This window comes from Coturnix japonica, chromosome 3 (genome assembly GCF_001577835.2).
Source record: "Coturnix japonica isolate 7356 chromosome 3, Coturnix japonica 2.1, whole genome shotgun sequence".
Lineage (NCBI taxonomy): Eukaryota > Metazoa > Chordata > Aves > Galliformes > Phasianidae > Coturnix > Coturnix japonica.
In genome coordinates, this window is record NC_029518.1 from 2,900,155 (window position 1) to 2,925,588 (window position 25,434).

General features: G+C 40.5%; 1 protein-coding gene across 3 annotated transcripts in view; it reads right to left on the reverse strand.

Annotated features, from left to right (window-relative positions):
- The window catches only part of MACROD2 (mono-ADP ribosylhydrolase 2), a 786,342-nt gene that overhangs the window by 330,875 nt on the left and 430,033 nt on the right, over positions 1-25,434 (reverse strand). For all 3 annotated transcript variants that reach the window (XM_015856727.2, XM_015856726.2, XM_015856725.2), the window contains exon 6: positions 5,627-5,748. In XM_015856727.2, the coding sequence (XP_015712213.1) occupies positions 5,627-5,748 (122 nt within the window). The remainder of the gene's footprint in view (positions 1-5,626; positions 5,749-25,434) is intronic.

Here is a 25,434-nt window from a genome sequence, read left to right on the forward strand (position 1 = left end):
CATCTCCATTGAAAGGAAGCTCAAAGATACAGTGCGCCCTTACCAGAAGGACAACTTTCTTGCAGCAGTGAACACAGATACCAAGATTATTACCTCATAACTGAAAAGTATTTAAAAATCCTTGATTACAGATGGGGACAAACATGTAAACTAATTACAAAGGTTGTTCGGTTATTTTTGCAGTGCTATAAACTGATAAGTGGCAGGAACCTTTCTTCATATATTTTTATGCAATCTTCTGAATAATAAATAGGTTGAGCTTCTGTACAAACATATTAGTGCAAAGAGAATGGGAAAGTTTTGGGGGTTTGGTGGTGGTTCATTGTTTTTCTTCTACACAAGAGCACACTAATCTAGCAAGGCTGCACTCTGGCAACGCTGAACTCTTCCCAGTTTGACTCTAGGGATCTAATAGGAAAACATCTGTATTTGGTATTTAACCCTGTCAACATAATTGCTGGTGGCAAGCAGGTCTCTTCTAGCAGCTCGTGAAGTCGCGTTCCTTGAGGATTTCCTCTCACTCCCATGCTAGCCATAACTCTCCCCTTAGGAAGAGGTCAAAGAGTGCAGCCTAACTCCTAGTTAAAGCTTTACAGTTCACCCCTGCGAACAGGAAGCGATCCTGAAAATTGCACTGCTGGTCCCAGTTCTGTAGAGCTACAGCCTCTGTTTTTGCACTGGGGCAAAGAAAGCCTCCTGACTTCTGATGAGGACCAGCACTGCCCTTTTCTACAAACAAAATCAGCCATTTTGGCTGATCCCAACCTCAATAATCCACAGCATTGTTTCATTTTTAGTTTTCTGTCTAACTACAGCTCCCATCAACCTCAAGTGAAGTTTTCTGGCCACAAGCCAAGACTGAATAAAGTATGTGTGTGTGTGTGTTGGTGGGAGGGGGGATGGGGGGTGAAGACCTCCATGTAAATAACAGTTCCAGGATACTAAGTGGCTTTGAAACAACATATGCAAAGCTCAGCAGAGCAGGAGGTCCTCCAGCAAAGTCAGAACACATCAAGTAAGTAATCTCAAACAATGTGTAAACATCAGGCCAATTTAATCCTTGAGGACAGCAATTACAGCTCCCCTGGTCTGCCCAATAAGCCAGTAGTTAATTGGCCTGCAAGATTCCTACTTAGGAAACAGAAACAAGAAATGGAAATGTCATCTACAGGAATATTTTTACCTTTGTTTATTTCAGTGAAGACTTGGTGCCTGTAACATCTTTCCAGTGAATCAGATATAATTGATGCAGGACAGCATCCGACAGTAATGCGTTAGATAGACTAACAATAAGAAGATTTAATTCTGTATACTTATAATTCAATTTGCATACATGCTAACCATTTATTTCTAAAACACCTTGTAGGACCTTAACAAATTTTTCTCTGCTAAATCATAACAACTTAAGTGGAACTACACAGAAACAATGCTCTAAGTATCCCCTTCACCAGGGGACTGTATACATGATAGACTCATCCAGCACAAAAAGTTCATCCATTGCCAAAGAGCACATACACAGTCACAGAACAGCACAAGTATCCTGCAGTGGGCACAGCTACACCAACAGGCAGAGATGAAAAAGCAACACATGTTTTTGGGACTAGCAGATAATGAATACAAACACTGTGGTAACCAAAAAGCTAGATGGAATAGCTGACTTAATAGAGACTAAAAATAGCTGATGTGAGACTGGAAATATCACATGGAACATAAAAGAGGCAGGAGACAAATGTCAGGGGCTGCTTGATTTCTCTCTCAACAATTCCATGGACGATCAAATTTGATCCTGATGCTCCTCTGCCATAATGGCTATGCAAATTCTTGCCCATGGCTGGACTGCTGGTAAGTTATGAACTTTGGCAATCGTGCTGGCATTTCATTTTATTCCCTCATCTCATTTCTGCTTTTACCCATCACAGGTTTTTTTTGTTTTTTTTTTTTTTCAGATAACAATTTCAGATGAGATTTCAGCACTCCCCCAAGAGTTAACAGAGGTGCTCTGTTCCACACCTGCAAATCTTGGATGTGAACAACACAAATGAGCATCAGCTACACCAGTTAGCTGTCATTTTGTCATGCATACAATGAGATTCTCCTCTCTCCCCTCTACTATAATAGTGCATTTAACAATTTGCAAAGAATACCAAGCTCATGGTAAGGATCTCCTCCTCAGATATAAATACACATATACTCACACATGCAAGTTAGTTTTGAGCTTCTCATAACCTTATTCCTGGTCTCCCCAAACTGTTTTGGAACAAAAATGACCACATCTGTGGCATTCATTTCTCTGTAGGCAGCTCAATAATCATACATAATAGTGAAACAAAACAATTCACTCTAAGTGTATCTAATTAGAGGCTTATTATTCAAGACCATTTCCTCATTAAGCTAGTTTTCTAGTACTCTTCTCCCTTTGACTGTCTGTGAACTGGGTTATTCTTCCCCACCATATGCTACCTCAACTTTTCCTATTCCGTGTTCCTCTGTAGCTATCAGCTCTGGTTCTGACCTATCTTGCACTGAAGTGAAGGCAGTTTTCCTTCTGGTGCTGTAGAGGATGCTAGATGAGGTTCTATTTGCACTCTCAGTAATCAATCGTCATCATATATCTCTGTCCTTTTCTAGTGTTTGCAACGCTGCCTTATGTAGCATCATTTGTAAATGTAATTAATGAGCTGTTTATGTACTCTTCAAAAATCATTAATAAAGATGTTAAATTAAACTGTGCTTAGCGGTGCACCCTGAGTCACCTTGCACACTTCTGTCCAACTTGATACATTGCCATTCATCACAACTTCTCATTCATAATGCCTCCAGCAATTGTAAATCCTATTACATGATTCACATTCAGAACTATATGAACAAGATTTTGTTTTGTGGGTTTTTGTTTGTTTGTTTTTACTATTTTTGCACGTTGTACTAGACTTGCAGTTTTTTTCTGTTTTTAAGATAAGCAGCACGTCCACATTATCTTCTCCCTTCTTTCTCCACTTGCTACAGCTGCAAGACTCTCAGGTTTAGCTAATTCTTTTAGCTTACCAGGGCTTGCTGTCACCAATACCTACTTATGTCAATAGCATACTGGTTTTACTCAGTATCTATTTCAAAAATGTTTAGTTTCCTCTAAATATATGCCATATACGATATACCAATATGGCATATATCAACCAATATATGCCATCAATGAGCACTGCTGATCTTCTCTTCCCTATTTTCTGTGTGCAACCATCTATTTCCCCCCTCAGTTCCCTACTGCAAATACATCTGTTGCCACAATCCTGTCCACATTTTTATGTTGCTTATTTGAGTCATAAGTACTTCCATGCTCTCTACAGGCACCAAAAATCTGTAGGGTTCCGTGCTGTTTTTTTTCTTTTTTCCTCCATTTCCTTTCCCTACCAACTACATCTACTATATTGGATCTTGTAAAACCCAATTGCACTTTGTATTCTTCTCTTCTGACTTGCACTAATCTACTGCTCCTTAATTGAATGAATTATACATCTTATTTTGCTCCAGGCTTGATTTGTTCATTAAGGTAGACCTTCAAGAAGCCTTCACTCCCCAAAGCATTGCTGAAATCACTAGACTTGAGGCTTTTCAGAACAGTTCACAATCAGTCATGTGGACTTTAAAATCTATATTGCTTTGCTAAGCTTCTTAGTGCTGGTATGAATGAATGGCTCTTGGCTCCCGCTCAGCTTGTGCAGCTGTGTCCTGCCATTCTGGGTGATGGTTTTTTTGTTGTTTGTTTTTATCTTGAACAGGTGCAGAGTCAACAGCTCCTAACCAGCCAGGAAATCATCCATGGATAGTTTCTCTCATGGTCATTTTTTCCTCCTAGAATACCAAGCTATTTTTTTGTTAAATGAACAAAACCTACAAGCAGAACACATCTTTGTTATTTCATTCGCATACACAGCTACCACCTAGAATGTCCACACATTACTGAAGCGCTATAGATATGCGTATTGCTAGTGGATGGCCCACAAGCAGTACATCATTGCCCAAAGACAGGAACAAGAATGTACATGGGTACAACAGCACCAAAACCTTACTGCCTCCAATGATGAGAATCACAACCAGTCATTAATGCCTCTGCATGTATAAACAGTCCTGGAGTTCCATGCTTAGGGAATGTATGTCTATCCAGAATGAAAACTTCAGGCACTATGGTTGGAGCTACAGAATCCAGGCTGCAGAGCCGGAGAGTAAACAGCTGCGGATGGGGAAAAAGAATTACTCCATCCTACAGAACAAAACAGTAATGACTGCTGAAAGGAATATTGTCCTGAGTGTCTAAGTGCGTGCCTTCAGTGTGCCCCTCCATACGCAGCAGCCACCTGCCCTTTGGATGGACAAGCGAATTAATCCAGCACCCCTACAGCAAACAGCTTAAATCATTTTCAAGTGAATTAAGCAGTCCTAGATCTGTAACAACTCAAATCCTCGCTGGATTGGTATAAAAATGTGATTTATAATCCACTCTCAGCAGTGGATTTGAAAGATAGTAGAGTTCAGTTAAATTAACCTAATGATGCTTAGCTAGATAATATTCCTTGTGCACAAGTATTCTGAACTTGAGTGTCTGGTATTTGCACCACAAGAGAAAAATCAAAACCCCATATCACTAGATCAATATTAGATGAATATATAGAATGTCAGAATCTTCCTTTCTGGTTAAATCTGGTCTTTATGAAATAAGCTGTACATCACTCCAATAATTGCATACAGACTGAATACATTATAACAGCAAAGTCCACTTAGCTAAAGAGTACTTTTAACCATTCGAAAATCCACCTCATAAAGTTCACATCACTATAAATTCCCTAACAAATGGAGAATTAGCTGCAGAACTATGGGAGGGAATTAGCATAAGGATAAAAACATTTATCTGCCTGTGGTACTTCAAAGTTGGATTAATTTGCAGCTAATTTTTTTTGCTAAAAAATGTTCTACGAAGCCATAGTAAACAATTATACTATATTTGAAACAGTTAAAGAAACAATACTTTTTCATTTTTCTTTCATTTCTGTCCTTTGAATAACGGTGGTTTGACTTCCTCTACCAGACTCTGTCTTCTTCCCAGATTCTGCCATAATAATGTTACTCTTTCCCTAGCCGGTCACTAATTGAGAAATGGCTTCCTTACAACCTTCCTCTTTAGGTAAGAGCAAAACAATCCATTATCATCACAAGATAAAATGAAGATAGTTAAAGCCAGATCCCTGGTTGTTCACAATGGCACGACTATGAAGATTTATATCTCATTGAACTCGCATCTGCATGGTGATTTTATTTCACCCAAATGAAGGTTGACCAGAGCTCATGGCCAACTGTGCACCCACAACTGCACAGATACCCCCTGCATGCATCATGGAGAGATTGAGGCTGCACACTGTGGCATGGGGACCATGCAAGGGCTGTGCTGCTGTCCTCCTCCATCAGCTCCACAGGGCTCCTGCTAAAGCCATCTCTGCCTTTGTCTAGCAACTTCATTTGGGCAATTACCTACCTTTTCATATTGTACGCATCAAGAACTACTTCTGGCATTCTGTTGTATCAATAATTATCCTAGAGCAAGTAAACAGTTATTCAAATAAGGTTCTCACACAGTACTTACGAGTGATCTGATACTGTTTTCTTTTGCCAGTTTCAGAGAGGTTTTATAGCAACTTGCCAAGTTTTCTTCATGAGTATCAGTGACATGCCCTCTTGCTATCGGCCCAACTGTATGGATCACATCTGCAAGAAATGGAAAAAATAGTAAGAATTATTATTAGTTCATTACTTATTTCATGAATCCACAAAACTACTACACTGGAAAAATCAATCCAGACAAAAAGGAATATTATTATCAGAAAACATTTACAACTGATGAACGTGTAATATCTGTGGAAGTTATATGAAAGTGAGAAACCATAAAGGCTACGTTTTGAAGCAGGACTGCTTTTAGGTTAAAGGAAAAATGAGAAAAATGCACTAAGTGCTTGTTATATGTTCACCACAAACCACATGTGGGATGGACTACACATCTGAAACAGTTGCTCTCACAGTTCCATGGTCTACTCATAGGGAAAGCTCTCTGCAAAAGCTCAGTATAGGTGGTGATAAACATGCTTCATTTTTTGCCTAATACTCAATGCCTTTTCTCAGCAGCTATTTGACAAGGAGTAAAGTTATGATCTAAGAATGCGCTAGTTATTCCAGGAATGTGCTTTTCTTTTGCACCAAACCAGGTGGAGATGCTGCACAATAAAACAATAATATCTTATTCAGCCTGAAAAAGTTTAATGAACAAAAAGAGAAAGCACAATCAGGGAGCAGCTCAGGTACGATGCCTCCAGATACACTGAAATCAGATGCAGCAATCAATCAGCGTCTTCAGAGCGCAAAATGAAAAATGAAGTAAAAAAGCCTGGAGTAAAACATGTTAAAGAGAATCCGAGCAAAGTAAAAGGTGTCATGAAAAATTCATATTTTCCTCCCCCCACGTTTGTTAAGTAGCAAGCACACGTGCTTCTCAGACATCATTCCTCAACAGTGTGTGCAAAGGCGCTACAGCACGTTATGGTGGCAAGTACATCCTTTCCTCCCACCCTTTTGTCACCTCCTACAACACAGCAGCAATAAGCAGCGGCACCTTTTTCATAACGTTTCCACACAAAGGGAATGCTTCCAGTTCAGGCACCATTTTCGTTAGGTTCTATTTCTGTTCCTCACGTGACAGGGTTCCAAGGACATCTGCTGTTATGACCCAGAATATTCATTTACTGGAAGACTTTACAGAATTCAGACCACTAATGTTTGTCCAGGCTGCCTCTGATTATTCCCCTCCAACCCATACCAAATCATGTGAGAAAGTGGCCAAGCATCAAGACGCAAGCTATCCACATATTCATTACTACTCAAGGCAGATATCAGCCACCAAGTCCTAGTCTCTGCAACATTAACAAAATAAACAAAAGGTTTACTACTCTTCCTTCCATTCTGATTGCAGTAATTTCCTCAAGTTCTGGGACCAAGATGGACAGACTGGATGTTACCTGCTGGATATCACAGCAGATGTACAACACCTACAGCAAACCCTCCCCACAGAGCTTCAGAAGACGGAAACATGCAGTAGGTGATCACTTTGATAGCAGGTGATCAAAACAAGGCAAATAGTTTTGCTAGAAATTTTGGAAAAGACATATTTCACACATGCATTTTGGTTACCGTAATAAACTGAGAGCTATTAAGACCAAGGAAAAGACAACCAGTTTAAAATTTGCTTCTGCTTACAAAGATGGGGTCTAAGCACTTGCATTAGGAAAAGACCATCATTTCAGGTGTCTTCAACCTCTAACTACTGTAGTTTGCTTCAGGTTGAAACTTTCCAGGGCACGTTTTCATTTGGCGGTGTTAGCCCTTCAAAGAAAGAAAAGCAGCTCTTGACGCTTCTTCTTGTTACTTGGTTTTGAAAGAGACAAGCTGCAATTACTGAGCAAAGGGAAGGAATGTAACAGTAAATCTGATCTCAATCAAGGTTAGCCTACATTTATAGACAGTAAGATCAGAGGTACTGCAGCGCATTTTAAATTCACAACACCCACCAGTCAACAAGCAAATATAGGAACAACTACAAAACAAAACAACAAATCATAAAAGATAAACAAGCAAAGAACTCTAAAAGAATTCTTTATTTCTGCTTAAGCTAACTTGCATTTCAAGGTGCTGCCGCTCAGAAGTGGAAGTCTAACGAATTTAACCATGAGTTGACCAAGAAGAGGGGTGTTTGGGGAATGGCCCAAGTGCCAAATTCTAACTCAAGTTTTTCTGTACAAAACTACAGTTATATGTATTCAATTATTGGCTGTTATGTGGTGTTTTTTGTTTGTTTTTCTTTTTCAACAAGCTCACAATAGGTGCTTCTTCAGAGAGGACCCTGAAAAAGGTTATGAATTGGTTTATCATCCGTCAACATTACTGTAATTGTTTAGGAATTTATCATTGTCATAATCTGCTTGTCTAAGGCACGTTCTTAATCAGAAACACATGACCATGACAAAGTAAGATTTTACTAGCAGAGCAGCCTATGTGTTTCTTGGTCAACTGATGAACAGGGAAGTAGAGATTTCATAGTTGTATGCTGTCAGTAAAATCTGTGTATCCATAAATTGTCTAAACAATCTATTATTCTGCTCAAACTACTCCCCAGTATGTCAGGATTTGCAGGCAGGCAAATCCTTTGAGATTATGCAGGCATAAAACAAACAGATCAAGAAATAAAAACACTTCCCCAGCACTCCCAGCCCAACAAGTTAATATGTAAGGATTGGACTTCACAGCCTAAAGCAGAGGCATTTATTTTTAATACATCTATGAAGACTGGATGAATCTTCCACCTTGCCTCCCACAAGGAAGTTTGGTTTCTGCCTCTGTCACAACCTCAAAACACACAGCTGGAAAAATTCAGGTGCTGCAGTGCTGGTGGACACAGGTGGAAGCATCTACAGGCATCCGTCCTCAAGACAACTATGGGAACTTCAGTCCTACTGCTTCAGCCATCCGCAACAGCAGTCAGCCCCACACACACACCTCTGATATTGCCAGTGGGTCACAAATGTGCAAACCCTGTTTGTTGGTCTTCCACATCAACCTACCTGGGGGTAGAATAAACAGCTCTCACAAAGAATGGCCATATTCACTGTAGTTTTGTTGTTGTTTTGGTTTTTTTTTATGTAAGATAGAGCTGCTAGCATTGCTTTGAAGCTTCTGCTTTACCATGGTCAGACTTCAAGCTGAGGTCTGATAAGAAAGATGCAGTCCTGATGTTTTTAAATCACTTTCATCCCATGTACACAGAGGTGCACACTTACATTTTTAAGAGCACTCAGAGGTGCAGAGCCCCAGAGGTAGGAATATGTTTGGGATTCAGACCACAGCAATGGCTTTTAACCTAATAGAGCTGCTTAATGTTGAAGACATGCTAACAATAGCAAAGGAGATATTTTTCCCCCAAACATACTTCCAGAGAGAAGGTAAAGGTGGCTGAAAGAAAGCAACAGCACAGATCTACACCATACAACCACGCTGCACAGCTCCTGTAGGGCAACAACAATTGAGTCTTGCACTATTATCTCTAAGACTTGTGTTGCAACTTCTGGCTGACATGAGGAGAGTTTTGAGAGATCTGTTTGCTCTTTTTCCAGTCTTCTGCCTTTCAGTCACTTGGTTAGAAATTCTGGCAGCCAAATGGAGAAGCGTAGCAACCGCACATCAATCTGCATGTGTGCATGTTCTGCATCATCTCTGCGTGCTTTCATTCCTTTTTTTGTCTTGTTTTTCTCTGAAGCACTATAATGAATGCAGGCATCTTGTGTAAACCACTAACTAATCTTGAGGGATAACAGGCGCTTTAGCATTTAAAATATTCCTGTCCCTACTTAGCTATCAGTGAAAATAAATGTAATTTGGGCATTTAATCAACCCTTCAAAAGTACAGCGACTCTTCCCTCAAATTCCTGCATGGGTCATTGAAAAAATGAGACCACGTCTACCTTAACACACAAACCCTACATGAAAAAAGGACAAGCAAGGCTTGTTGGTTTTTTTTTTGTTTTTTTTTTTTTTCTGGTCTCCTTCATTAAATTAATCAGTCCATAAATCTTAACACACTGTTTTCCTCATGATTTGTGTCTACAGTACTTAAAGGGCAGAGCAATGTGGGCCAAGATGCAATACAACTTCCAGCTGCAAAAGCACTAAGTGAAAAGTGACTGTGACTCACAGTCACCACGGAGGACTCTGATGTAATTTACTTTTCCCCTGTTCTTTGCAGAAGCGATGTTAGATGGCCAAAATATTAGCATAATGTATTTTCAAACAAATGAAGAAGTAGAAGTTTTCCTCATTTCCTGCCTCGCAGAAGGGAGGGCAGAACATTCACAGCGTTAACGAAGCAGCAGACCAAGGCTAGAATCAATCACACACTTCCCTCGTTCATCCCATTGGCACTTTCACAGCCCTAATCGGCCCATCTAGCGATGCATAATGAGGCTGTCCTCCGTCCATCACCGCCTGAGCTGGATGAATTTTAAGAAGGAAGCTACCACACTGTGTGTCACTGAATAAAAACAAGACACCTGACAATTAACCACAGCATCTAGAGCTCCATTTGTAAGTCTTACCAGCTGACTTCATCAATAAGCAGCCACAAGTTTGGTCCTGAAACTAATAACCAAGTTTCAACTGAGAGGAGGTGGAATTACCCCCATGTGCCCTTGCCTACTCACAGTCACTACTCTTAAGTCTATCGCTTTGGTATACGGATCTGCTTGGCTTATTTTCTATTGCCAGTTGCATGCATTTGCTCATAAAGTGTGCATTTTCAATGTGTAATAAACAACTGTTAATTCAAGTTCAACCTAAATGATTCCCCCAGGACCACAGCCTGATTTAAATTATTTACTAATATATGACTCTAAAACCTGATTAGCTGAGTTGAATATTTTACATGCAAGAAAACATCTTTTATAGATGACACAATATGTACTTGATATATGACACAGCTCTTCAGCGATGAGTATTTGCTTTATATCTTTTCACTTTTCAAGGAATTCCAGTCATCAAATATTTTGTAAAGCACATCGTTCATACACAGAGGAAAAAAAAAAACTGCATTTATGAGCATTTAAAGCAACTGCCTGTGTTTTTAGGCTTGAATCAATAAGCACAGCTCAATCTGAACTTTGTCCCTTTTCCAGCTTCCTTCTGTGTTTAAATAGCTGTTTTGGATGAACCAAACAATGTTTCATTACATGCAAAAGCCACAATATCTAAAAGCCATTCACATAAAACACTTAAGCCATTTTTCACCTAAATGGAATCGTTTACCCAAGAAAGAGTAAAGAATATGTTTGTTATAAATGATTAACCAGTATTCCTCTTTGCGGGTTAGGTATATATTTTAAGTGCGAGACAGTAGAGACAGCCAGAAAACAATATTCCCACAGGGAGAGGCCAAGGGTTTGCAGAGCCCACAAGGTCCTTCAGGGACCCATGCTCAATAGCCAGCATTTAGCAGAGTGCAATCACTCTGAGCCTCAGGACACTGCAAACACAAGGAGCTTGTTCACAGCAGTCACACCATCACCATGACAGCCGGTCAGAGAATTAAGTCCCACAAGTCAAAACCCAAGTATTTTTGGCACTCATGATTGTCATAAAAGACAAGGCTGGGATATGCCCATGTAATCCCAGAGCAGCTCCCTCTCACTGATGCTCTCCCAGCATTGCATTGCCATCAGAGCTTCCCCATTAGCTGTCGAGACAACAGTAGGCTCTGTTCAGGCAAGACAAGTAAATGGTGCAATTAAGAGACACTATCCTGTATCCCAAAGTAATACGTTTTACAAAGCAATTTAGCACTAAGATGACAGATGTCAAAGCAGTGACTAGACAGACAGCCCCACCACTTCTTACAGAAGTAATTGCCTACATGTAGAACTAAAATGCAAGAACTCCACTTGGGATATTCATAATGTGATGTGATAAGAATGAACTTGAAGTGCATACAACATGGCTTCACATGAAATTATAAGATCCACGGCTTGCTTTTTCTGTTTTCCTCCTTAATCTGCACTTGAAACCACTGCAGTAGAAATGCTCAGTTGTTATTCACTCCTGCTAATCACCTATCCAAACAAAGACCTTACATCAGCTGGGAAGATGAGACTGAGAAAATGCATTATGCTTCCCCAAGCAAATTTTTTAAGCTCATCACCTTGTGGTAAACACCATTTGGCTGCATCCCAGAGGAGCCCCTCCAAGCCCTCCACCTTCTTCTGACCATTGTTCTGCAAGCAAACAAGGCAAGAATAAATCCACCTTAATCTGTCTTGAAGTTTGCTCTATGTAGAAAAATCATGAGCCACAAAGATTCTCCACTCCCTTTATTGGGCAGAAAGAGGTGTTAGTGGGTTGTTTGTTCTTAGTTGTCAGATAATTTAATCAGTCAGCTTTTCAGCAGACAAAACTACAGTTGTTTGCCCTTAGATCAAGAGGATTTACTCTGAAGAGACTAAGCTAAAGTAAGTTTGCCTGCCCTTCCGCAAAAATTTCAAACCAAAGTAAGCTGTATGGTAATGGATGCATCAATGGTCATGTAAACCCAAGGTACGTTGAACCATACTCAATGCTAGACTCAAAAGAGAAACTTGAAAAATATGACCCTTAAGTTGTGCAACACAAAAACACAACAAAGAACTACCACAAAGTGGCAAACAAACTGAGGTAATGACATTCCCAGACTGTGGGAAACCTTAAACAGGATCTCAAATACACACAGATTCCCATTCTCCTTGCTATCTAGGTGGGAGGCATCACCAACAGCCTTCAGGAGAATTCCTGAAGTCCAGATGAGAGCTGAATCAGTGGGTACTGACTGAGGGAGGATAACCTATCTGCTCAGTTGCGCACTTGAAAGATGCCGGTTCAGTCAAGGCAAAAGAGCTTCACTTTGTCTTTCAATCAGATCACTTCAGGTAAAGAGATATTTTTAAAGTTTAATTGTTTCCATAATAGGAAGCTTTATGGGATACTTAAAGAGACAATGAAGTATGATTTCAACTTCCTAGGAAAATTATATTCATAGCTTTATTGTGGTTAATCTATTCCTTGACAGCAACTCATTATGAAAAGTTACCACGTCCAAATTTTCATTTATATTTCCTGCACATTCTCCATCTTCAGAATAAACTCCCTGCACCTCCAATATTGGAGCACACCCTTTCCATATGACACTTCTTTAATGTGTGTAACCTGCAACATAGAGAATACATGCTTCTCCAAGGATTTTGCTCATTTTTGTCAAGACAGAAGAGTAAATAGATGACAGATTCTCTATGCATCTTCAAGAGGCTACTGGTAGTTACATCAGCCTGATTACATTTCAAATTTGGCAATTCAGTCTTAAGAAATCCTGCTAGAAAAATTTAGTTTTGCCCTTGCCACAAAACCATGCTGCTCATGTAACACAGATTGAAGATCCTTTCACATCCTGCTCTTACTATTAATCATCTCCCAAAGAAGAGTAGATGCAGAGGGAGGAGAAAACTGGAAATAATAATTTAAATAGTTTTTAAAGTATGTCCTAATGTTAACAAGGCAGAGCTAAGGAGATCATAGGAATTGTGCTATAGGAGCCATAGTGGTGAGGCTGGTCTCTTTTCAGTAGTGCGTGGGGATAGGACTAGGGGTAATGGGATGAAAGTGCAGCATAGGAAGTTCCGCACGAATGTGCAGAAGAACTTCTTTACAGTGAGGGTGACGGAGCACTGGAACAGGCTGCCCAGGGAGGTGGTAGAGTCTCCTTCTCTGGAGATATTTAAGACCCGCCTGGATGCCTACCTGTGTGACATGGTGTAGGGAACCTACTTTGGCAGGGGGGTTGGACACGATGATCTCTAGAGGTCCCTTCCAACCCCTACAATTCTGTGATTTTATGCAGGGGATGTGGTATTTCCACTGTAAGCAGTAAATGCAGCACTTATTATAGCTCCCAACTTACCAGCTGCTTCCGAGCCTGGGAGCAGTCCTCCTCAAGACAGGGAGACTATCAGGGTGCCTAAAGATGAACAAGGACCTAAGCAAAGGAAAATGACAGCTCATCTTCTCCAGGATAATAAATGCACCTTGATTGCTTCATCTCTTAAGGGTTATTGCTACAGATCTAACTTTTACTGTCTTCTTCTTTTTCTTTTTTTTTTTTTTTTATGGTGACAAGAAAAATTCCAATTTACCTCACTGAAATATTTCTCTTCCATACTTTTAGAAGCATTAATAAGCAGCACTTCATGGACACACTGTGCTTGTGCCCAGTTCATTTAAGAGTGCTTTCCCCTATTGAGTCCATCACAGAACAATAAAAAGAAGAAAACAAATATGAAGTGTTTATCAACTTCCCCCTGCACTATCAGCACCTCTCTCCTAGTCACACAAAAATCTTAGCAGTGAGAACTGGCACATACGTGGTACCCAGCAAGTTTAACTCACTTTAAAAAGTTGACTGGACTTCCAGTTGGTAACACCACTTTAATTGCTTCAGAGAAGCATGACAAGAGAAATAACTGGACAGGTTTATGAACTGTAACGTGAGCCTTCATGCCTAGAAAAGAAACCTCTCCATCATCATTTTTTATTATTATTTACATATATATTTTTTAAGTTTAGGTGGCTGAAACCGTGTTATTGCTCTCTCTCCTGATATCAGCATATTTCAGATATCAACTCTCAGGAATGCCAAGCATCTGTGATAAATTCCTCTGACCATTTCCTCCCAGTCTCCTCCCCAGAGTTGCTCTAGTTAGAAAAAAATTCATCAGCCGGAGATGAAACAAACACTGACACTTGGAATTCATCACCCTGTAACTCAGCTTAAAAGCAAACCCACCAGATGTTTGTGGCATGAGTGTGCCAGAGCCAAAGTAGGAAATAATGGAAAAAGCACGATTAAATAAGATGGAAAAAACACGGACATATTTACACAAAACATATCATAGACACAGCACATTCAAAGAAGAAATTTGGTGCCTCAACCCTGTTACCTGCTTGCTTTATTAACCACAGAACAGCTTGGGTGAAAAGGGACCTGAAAGGTCATTTGGGCAGGACAGCCCAGACCCTGCTCTGTAGGCACACAACTGTCTGGGGCCTTTGTCCAGCACATGTCAACAGCCCAGTGCTTTTCGGCTTACATAAAACATACAAACCACCAGGCCAGAAAGGCCACCACACCACGCAGCACTGAGCTCTCACATCCCAAGCAATGCCCATGGGGTAAGCACAAGGGGCTGGGATGGAGACAAAGTGCTCCACTCCTAGTCCCAGCATGGGCAGGTATAGAAGCAAACATGGAAATGAGATGGAGACAGCAAGAATACTTAACAGAAATTGTTGTAAGGTATTTTGTACGATACGTAATGCTTGTGTGGATTCGAGTGAAAAACAAGCTTTGACAAACATCTTGAGAGTGTTTTGCATCAGTGGAAGCTGTAAACAGTTGAATTTGCAGCAGAAGGAAATGTATAAAATAAGAAGCAAGAAAACCGTTATGTTGTGATTTTTTTTTTCTACATTCCCTTGTTTTTTTTATGGGTTTCTTACTGTTGTTTTCTGACTGTGTATGCGTGGTTGTGGGGTTTTTTTTGGTCAAGACAAAACAAGTGCGTTGCAAAACAAACTTAGTAACTCACAGAGGCTTACTGTACTGCTAATGTTCTCCTTCATGTCAAGCACTATCCCTACCAAAAGCCCTAGAAAAACACTGGTGTCATACCTTGTTCAGCTCAATTGAGAACATGTACTTAAACAACCTTTTGGAAAATCAGGTAATGACCTAAAAGAGCTGCTGAAGGGCAGTCTTGAGCTTAGCTTTGCTGCAGAAGAAAAACACATGTAAATAAGGTTAACTTCTGCTCTAAGTCATGTCACAGCACCCGTGAGCCTGTCACAAGCCTTTTATGATAATCACAAGAGTGGGATGTCAGACAAGTCTCTTAAATAGCTGATGACTAGACATGGGGTAACACAAATGGTAGCAGTTATTTTCAAGGTAACTGATCCTAGACCGACAGCCTTGCATTTGAGCAAGAATGGAAAAGAAAAAAAGAAGACAAAGTTCTTCACTGTTTCCCCTAAAATACATTTCCACTGTATCTGAACACTCCCCCTTTCCTGAATCTCAACCAATAATAATTTTGTTAGGATGTTGACATCATTATAATGTCTTTACCTGCTAGTTAATTTTCAGCAGCAACAAGCGCCTTAATAAATCTCTTGATTGAGTTTTTCAACAAACAGCATGGCTAGGATTTATAGGGTTGATTTTAAAATACTTTTATGAAAAGAACTATCATTTCATAGCGAAATAGTACCTATATTCAGAGGAAGACAATACCCCTTTCTTCACTGAGAAGTTTTTTTGGAAAAGAAAGCCTAGATAATGAACTTTTTATTTCAATAGCAACATTAGGTGAGGAAGGAAAATTACAACAGGCCAGGTACCATGTCAGCCCTGATATACTACTACACTTCTTTATGAGCACATTACAATTCAGAGAGCTAATAATAAAAAGAAGTGATGCTGAGATGATGAATTGATGCTATGCAATTAGACCTATTAGAATTCACAAGAGCCGACAGGCAATAATCAAACCACTTTCATGCTGCCCATTGCAATTATCTTTGCACTTAAGAATCAACAAAGCACATAATGACTTGCTCTCGATTAAGAAATTCATGAGAAATGGAATTTTAATTAGTGAGTAGAAAACTTGGGCAATTTATTATTTTACAGGACAACAAATTGTGAAAACTAGTTGAGTGGTTGTAAGTGTTCAGTAGAAGCCTGGGCCCAAACAACCTGCACCAACTCTTCCAACAACTTCCTAACTACTTGCCTTGAAACAAGATGGCCAAAGCTCACTCATTCACTTCTGATGAACTCTTAAAACCCCAACCCAAAACCTGACGGAGCATTAGTCTGAAACACAAACCATTCCACTGATGTTTTCAATTACCAGCTGATGAGCAAATCAGATTGAATGACATTTGCTCATGATATGAGCCACAAATGCTAGAGGGTCTAATTATACATTATCATCACAACACGAACAAGACAATCAGACAATGAAAAACTATCACTGGTCAAAATTAACAAACTGGGCCCAAAGAGTAACTTGAAAGTTGATTTTTCTTTTAAAAGCCCTTGATAGGAAAATTGTTTAGTTCCAAAAGAAATTACTGACTCAGAATCAAATGGTTTACTAATAGCATGAACAAAAATCACCAGCCAACAAGTTCTGGGAATGCAACGACCTTGATCATAGGAAACAGAGGTTGATTGGGAAATGGAGCTATTATACTGAACTTAAGGCGAGGATGCAGAAAGCTGGCACCGAGTCTCCCCCCACCTGCTGGTCCTCGGGTCAAGCACAGCACATTTGAACCAGAGCATTTCAGCCAGGGAAGTGGCATAACCTGTTTGTTTTGCTGGAAACATTGAACATGAGTGGTTTCTGTGAGAATAATGGGATTTGACTGGTCTAGGTGTTGCAGCAAAGATGCTTTTGAAAAGGCCATGAGAGTGGTGAACCTCCTTGGGGTCCCACGGTGGGCATGGGGTAAACAGTTCAGGCACACCAGAAGCATTTGTTTAGAATTCAAGCAACAGAATCGCTACTTGAAAAACAACACGAGTAACTCAAAATATGCTTACAAGTAAAGAACACTGTTAGTACAAAAAGGCCTTCCAGATTAACAGTGTCATAAAAAGTACTGTGTTGCTGAGGATGGCTCCAACTGAACCTAACTAAGCAATTCTCTATGCAGTAGGATTTACAAGATCATGGTTCAGCACCTCATTAAAATAAAATTAGGGTTCTGGTAATTAAACCCTTCTTTCAAGTGACGGATGACTACTGTGCAGAGAAGCTGTGCATATTGTTTAAACTTCATATTAGGAACCAATAATGCACATGAAGAGGATAGGCCCCAGTGAAGAGAAACCTGGGGGACTCCCTCTCTGTCTGACCCAGAAAAGGAAAAAGTGTAAAACTGTAGACCTACAACCAGCATGAGACTCATTTTAAGAATGAGCATTTTATTTCCATGCACTGTTACTGCAGCTTCTATGAGTGTTAATATAGCAGGCAAAAAACACAGAAGCAACATATTCTTAGCATTGCCTTACTTTCAACCGCTGTAAGCGCCAGGGTGGCTTATGACAGAACCAACACAGCTATCACAATAACATAGCAAAAAGATAACAAACAAACTGATGAAACAGCATTATCAGGAGAATTTCCTGCCCATGATGCACTGAGCCATTCCCATCTGGGACTGAGAAATTTCTGTACCTTTGCCCAGGATCATAGTGCAGAGAAGCTGCTCCTCCCCTGCTCTTCCCCAAAGGAAAGCGGCTCCAGGGCTAATTCCCTGCCACAGCTCAAGGCTGTGCACAAAGACACTCAGCAATTAGGCACAGCTATCTAAGCCTTTTCAGAGGGATGATGCTTTCAAAAGAGTAAAGCAGCAATTGGGCCTTGTTGACCAGAAACCAGGACAGTAAAACCCTGGAGAGTTTGCTCTGATTGGCTTTTTATTTTTGCATTTTACTCCAAGTAAACTAGATAAATGAAATGCAGCCAGACATCTTTCGACTGCACTGCAAATTCATTTAAGCCTAGTGTTTTACCTTGCATTCAAATCTCTTGTGGAGGGATGGATCTCCCTTTTAAGTCTGCCCCTACCCCTCACCGACATGCATATGCATGATAATGATTTTCTGGAAGCCATGCTTTAATAGATACAAACGGAGCAGGAGATGAAATAGATTTTTATAACTTTCATACAAATAAAACAATTAGCACGTTAGCAGTGGATGCAGTAATAAATCAGTCAATTAGGATATTTAAGTGATTACAGCGCTGAATCAAAAGATTAGCCGAAATCAATAAGGATAGAGTTTGCTGAGATAGCCAAGAGACAGTCTGCACTGTCGTCTTCTGCATCAAATAGTGTGATTATAAACATGGCAGACTTATGGCCAGAAATGCTACCTAGTCTGATCCATCTCTCTTGCATTACTGGTTTTTGAGGAAGGTACCCTAAGAGCAAATCAGGCTACAGCTCTGCCCATACTAATTGCTGCTGTTAATGTTAATTTGCAGCTTTTTCTGACACCAAAATTACCACAGAGTTAGAATCAGTTTTAAGGAACGCTACCAACAAAAACCAAACGAAACCAAAAACCACCCAAGAGAAAAAGACAAAACAAAAAGAATACAAAAGGTTTAAATGCCAACAGCATTTGAAATGCTTCTCTCCCAGATGGCAACACAGCTGACTGCAGTTCCCTGCTATAACACAGTGCTGCTTATCCTCTGAATGTCCTCAATATAAAACCGTTTTAATCTTTTGTCGCTGTTGTAAAACTTGATCTGCTGTGGGACAACATAATTAAGTGTCAGCTTTTGGATATATTGTACAAGAAGCAGATAGAATAATCCAGCCTGTACGTCACCAATAACTCAGTTTACAGACGAGCGATAATGGGATTCCAGATTATCAGTGGAAGGGAGCAGTATTTTACCCCTCACAGGACAGGGCACTTTCAGAGTGTTTTCTTGCTGCTCCTTTTTCTCCTTCATTAGCCTATTAGAAGCTTGATGATCCTCACGCTGGATGGCTGCACTGAGTAGCCAACCGGAAAGAAACAGCACTTTGGTTTGCAGGGCCTGATGATCTCCTCCATTAGGCTCCTGTGGGAGTTACAGAGCCCTTACCAAATCAAATATAAGCTGCGTAAGGAGATTAGCAGAGGGATGGGATTCTGCATCAGCATCTCAATGAAGATGAATGAAGGACAGAGCAAGTTCTTGCCTGGGCTTCAGACACAGGTACCTGGATCTGTAAGTACGCAATGCACACAGGGCAGAGTGCTGCCAACAGGGCAGTGCCTACCCTTGCCATCCCGTAACAGCACATGGAAAATAGGGCCATATTGCAGACAAGGCAAGCGGGAGACTAAGCAGCAGAACTGAAACTAAACATTAATACAGATTAACAATTGTTAGTCTACTTCCTGGCTTAAAGCACACCATCATGTACTTCAGCAATAAGTCCTTCAGAAAGCAGGCAGCATATGCTGGGCAGTGAGTGCTTGGCCATCAGAACAGTCACTGTGAGCTGAGCAGGCTGATGTGGAAGCAGGAGGAGAAAACTTACCCCAGTGCAACCACAGGTAGCACTGGGCTCAGGCTGTGACCCCCACAGCTGATCCACAGGACCAGGCTCATCCTCAGTCCCATTTCAGTTCGCTCAATGAGACCAACAGAACACAGCTTCCGAGGCACCAAAAAAACATGAAATGGTTTATGTTTGCCCTCGTAACTTCAAAGACCAGTCTGCTTCTGAGGGCTGAGTAGCAATTTAAGGCAGGGAGGTCAGATCCACAAGGCCCCACCACAAAACACCTTGTGTACAGCACAGATAGGCTTACTTCATTGCCATATAACCTCTACCTATAGCAGTTAACCTAATGGGCTTGTTTTACTACACGCAATGTGCATCCATCAAAAGATACTGCAACGTGTTTAAACACAAGCCATGATGAGTATTTTCATATGACTCCCCCCCCAGTGCATATTATTTTCATTTTAGCTCAGTAGCTTTCTCAGCAAAGACGCCTTGGCATAGGTCCACGTGGGAACATCCACTGCTAAGACTCTAAATCAACCTCCTTGTTAACAGAAGCGCAGAACACCATTATCCAGTGACTTGATATCCCTGCTAAGGATCAGGAGGTCAAAACTCTTCACTGAGTAAAAAACCCACACGGAGTGATTCTCCAGCTGGCATGGCAGGAGACAGCCGAGTGGTGCTGCCTGTGCCACTGGGACCAGCAGCAATTTGGTGCTCCAGCAGCTGGTATCACATCCCCGGCCCCGTCCTCTGCTGCCTCTGCCCAAAGAGCACTGGGGAGCAAACACAGATCCCTGCTGGAGTAAAAGCTGAGTAATATAAGGATTTAAGTACAATAATGGTTTTCTTTGATGCTTTGAAGCCTGCAGGAACATGCATTTTCAAACATTATTTCTTTGCATTATTTAATAGTCATAAATTAGACTTTAGTGTGTCTGTACACACACAGAAAAAAGGCATCCTTTACTATTTCTTCTTTCCTCTGTTTGTGTAAGAAAGCCAAGGTGCAAGCAGGAGCATCTGCAAGTGACAGTGCTCAGTACTGAACTGGCATTGGAACATACATTTTGTTTCGACATGCACTTCACACAAGTCTAAAATTAAGGTAAATCATGCCACGCTCCTTTAGGGAGCACATACAAAATAAAACCAAGTTTCTTGAGAGAAGCATTTTTGTACCACGTTTTTGAGAATTACAGCAATGGCAAAAACATATGTGAACCATTCAAACCCATTTAGGAACTCAACACTCAATCTTGAACCCATTCCTTTTTGAATTGCTAACGAGCCTTGCATCAGGCAGCATCACAATGGCAAGGTAAGGCATAGAAGCATGATAAGGTTAACAAAACTGGAGCAGTGGCTCTGACAGTGCAGGCGCTGCCATTACTAAGCCCAGTGATGAATGATGCAATTTTCTTCTCAGGCACTACTATCACAGCATTCCCACCACTTACCAAGAATCATACTGTCAATTTTCAGCTGAATGGACTAAAATCAACTTGATAACCATCAACTGATTTGTTAGACAGCATAGAGAGAATGTTTACAACATTTATTTTTTAAAGCCTTCTGCATTTATAGTTGCTCTGAAATGATACTGTAGAGTACTATTGTTATAATTACAAGGCAGTTTCATGACAAGCAAGGAAACATACAGCTTTCTTACCAGGATAAAATAAAAAATCATGGATGAATACAGTTGGCCACCAGAATTGAACTCATAGAAAGCTTGTAATTGTGCATCCTCTGCTGTATATTAAATCACTACTATAAAGTTGAAGCAGGGTTTTAAAGATGAAATATTTTGAGCACGTTGAGAAAAATTCACATGGAAATGATGGTAAGGCTCTAAGGCTGACAAATGCTAGATGATAAAGTTCAGAAACGAAAGGGTGTGCCTGCACGGTAAACACAAAGTCATTCAAAAACACCAACATACAAAATGTTGGGAGACACCAGAAATTAAGAGAAGTTCTTCCCCTAATTTTTAGGGAACATTTGTGATCACAAACTTCAGAGCTGAGAAAAAGCCCAAAGTACTTTGCTGAGCCACTGAATGAACAAGCAGGGACAGAAATACCTTTTGCTTTATTGCTGGGCCCACTTGAAGCACTAAGTCCCAGTTCAGTTCTGTACCAACTGCTCCGTGCCCTTCTGGCAGCATTTCTACCAGATGCAATTGGCTTTGAGGACTCTGTGTGAGCTCAGGCGTTCACATAATGGGAACGTGTGGCACTTGGAAGCTATGCTGGATTCACCCCTCTCTTCAGCAAGGCATTCACAGGAAAAACAACTGGTTACTGGGGGAGAGCTAAATTAATCTCTGTTGGTTTTCAGTATAGCTCGGTATTTACACAAAGATGCCATCACATCTTTGAAGACACCCTCCCTTCATTTTACTCCCCTCATCGTTTGGTCTTCCCCTTGAATTAATCTGACCAATCTCTCATAAAAAAGAAACTGTATTTCCTACCGTGGAAATAATCCAAACAAAACAGTCATTCACTGCAGAACACTTAGACTGGTAGTTATTGAATGCTTTTATGTTATACCGTTTAGTGATCCTCTGTGCACAAGCAACAATTTTTAATAGAACCATTCAGAAACATCCTCACATCCTGTCCATTCTTTCTCAGTAGTAAAGAATATGAATGACAGCTACGACACTTAAGGCCAACTATGGTTAATGCTTTCTGAATACCTAATAACATGTTTACTTTCCTCATTCTCTAGACAGCTAGTATCTTCACAGCATGTATATTTTTGAGCCAATCTTCATATATATAATCTATATTTACTATATTGTATCTCAAGAATAAGCCAATCTTGTAAACCGTAAGGGTAAATATGTATATTTCAATATAACAGAGAACCTAGTAACAGAAAACTTGCCAGAACTGGAAAGTTAAAACTATTTTCAATACTGGTCTAGCAATCTCTAACCCTGCTGTATGAAGTCTGTCTTTTTATTGTTTTTCTTCCCCCCTCCAACCAACAAGAAGAGCAGTTTCTGAATACAAAGCTTGAGGGGCCTACAGGAATTCAGAGTGGTGTTCAGACAATTGAAAGAGAAATCAGGGGACAGCAAACTATGCTCTGCAAACCTACCCTGCTCCACCACATTATTCCTTTAATTTGTTCTACCTGTCTGCTCAGATTACCTAATGTGACTCTCAGACCACAATTACACTGCTGGCCAAGCCATTGGATAAATTACTTTTGACGGAATTAGGAAATTTGTACTGTAATTGGACGTTCCTCAGTGATGGGACACGGAGCTTTGACTGATCCCCGACGCTGAGCTGGAAAGGAGATTTCAGGCCTGGTGGGTTTTCCATACCAGGAGCAGAAGATTTCTGCAGCTCCTTGAAAGCTAGAAGCAAAAATTCCTCCTTCACTCCATTAACTAAGCTGCTTATGGCACTCCTAGAAAATAGACCTAACTTGCCTAACAGCCATTGGGGATCTTTGCTGAAGGCTTCTGAAAGGAAAGAAACAATCCCTGAGGGCAATGTTGGTCCAGTTGAGGACAGCACATCTGCAAAGGTTACGGAAGGCAGAGGTTTTCCACAGCCTGGGAAGCCCAGGAGATGAGAATGATGCCCTAGAAGTGTAGGTTGCTCTATCCAGCCCCAGTGCCCAAGCAAAGTCTGTCAGCCAGGCACAGCTCAGGATGAGTTCTCCAACCCATTCATATCAGAGCTTACGCTGATGTCAAAAATTTACGTGAAGCGTACAGGTCTACACTATCCATCAGCATACAGACAGGACATACTTTCACATCCAATTAGGCCGGTTTGGGATAGAAGAGTGGGGACTATAAACTCACTTTCAAGTGCTTAGAGACTGCAAGTGGACTCTTGAGTTTTTAGGGTGATTTGTAGCTGATCTCCTGAAGGAACAGAAACTAATGAGAAAAACAAAGTCCCTCTAATCTGTCTTTGGTTGCAGTATCTTTCCTATAATCCCTGCTTTTGTTCCCTTATGGAAGGCTGTTCACCCAATTTACATTTCAGAGTCTTCCCAAACATTCCTTTCATGCTGCTACTGGCACAAGATATAATCACCCTACCTGAGCCTCCCACTTATAAATAAACAAAAGGACCATCAGCATTTTCTTCTGTGGCTTTGAAAAACCTAAGTGATTAAATATTGAGAACGTTCAAATATTTAACAACACACTCAGCACACACAGAGAAATCTGGGAATTTACTTTTCCAACAGGGCATGTCAACGATTTAAAGTCAATGGGATGATAAAGCGCTACAGGTGGACTTTAGTATCTGAAATTATAAAGTCAGAAGCAGCATTAGAAGGTGACCAAAACCTTAACAACCACAGAAGTATTAAAAAGTAAAGGGAATAAAAAGATCCACCCTGAGCAGACAGTGAGGTCAATTTTTAAAAGAAAAGAGAATCGAGAAGCTAAAATAAAACTAAACTACTTCTATTCTTCCATCTGCTCTGAAATCCCAGGTTTACTTTAGGGGAAAGTCAAATAAGACAACATAACATGCTCAGATATACATAGAAGACAAAAGGAAATTTGATGTTTTGATATTAAAGCATTAGCTGTCATCACTTGAGCTAAGTAATGCTATTCATTTCTGTCATCTTATCTCACAAATTAAAGAGCTAAAATCGCAGGAGCCCACAAAAGAGCTATAAATCTGTTAATGAATAAACTTACTTTAATACATACACATACTTGAAGAAAAAGTAATAGATCTATTCAGCTCCCAAGAAAGAAGGGGAAGGACAGCCCTCCAGCCTTGGACTCCTTCCTGGGTAAGTCCCTGAACAAATACAGTCCCAAAGGGGCTGTCTGAAAAAAGGGAGATTTCAGAACAAACAGTTCCTGTCCTTTTGTCTCTCCCGTTCTTCAGCATCACCTTCAAAACGAGAGATGAAAACCACATTTTCCTGCATAACACAGGTATTGCAAAGCTGTGCTTGAAATCTTTTCCTGAGGTGCTTCTAAGAGTGAGGGGCCTGGAGGAAGTCACCAGGACAAAGCTGGGGTGAGTTTGTCAAAGACAGGAGGTGGTGTTTATGAATTTCATAACCTGACCCTTGCCAGAAGAGCAGCTCTCCCTTCTGTGTGACCACATTTGCCACTTGAATTCATTCCTTCCACCGCATTCACTTTCTTCCCCTCAGTGCCCAATTCCCTAGCGGAGTCTGATCCCCAGACACATGGCCCCAGAGAAGTTATGAGCATAGTACAAGTTACTTCACTTCTCTTGCTCAACAAATCAGCTGAGCCCACAGGGTTCTTATAGCATCTGAGCATCACAGCACAATAGCCCCTTAACAACAGGTTACTGATCAAGCACATTTCTTGTTAAAACTCAAGTTATCTTCAAAGATGACTTACTAACAGGAACTGTTAATTTTAACAGGGCAATAAAATATATATACTTTCAAGGAAAACTCTCGCCATGTTTAACAAACACTCGAGGCACATTTCACTTTGTTTGTGAGCACAGGAAAAGAGCAGCAGGGAATATATTTGCCAGGATGAATATTTAGATTCAGGAAGAGCAGTAGTGGCTTCTGGGGTTGTGCCACAGCCCTGCATCAAAGCTATTAATTCTTTATAACAACTGGCATTAGTAGAAGCACTTGATTAATGGCCTAATGAATGCAGCGGTAACTTTGTTTTTCAGTCATCAAAAGGGA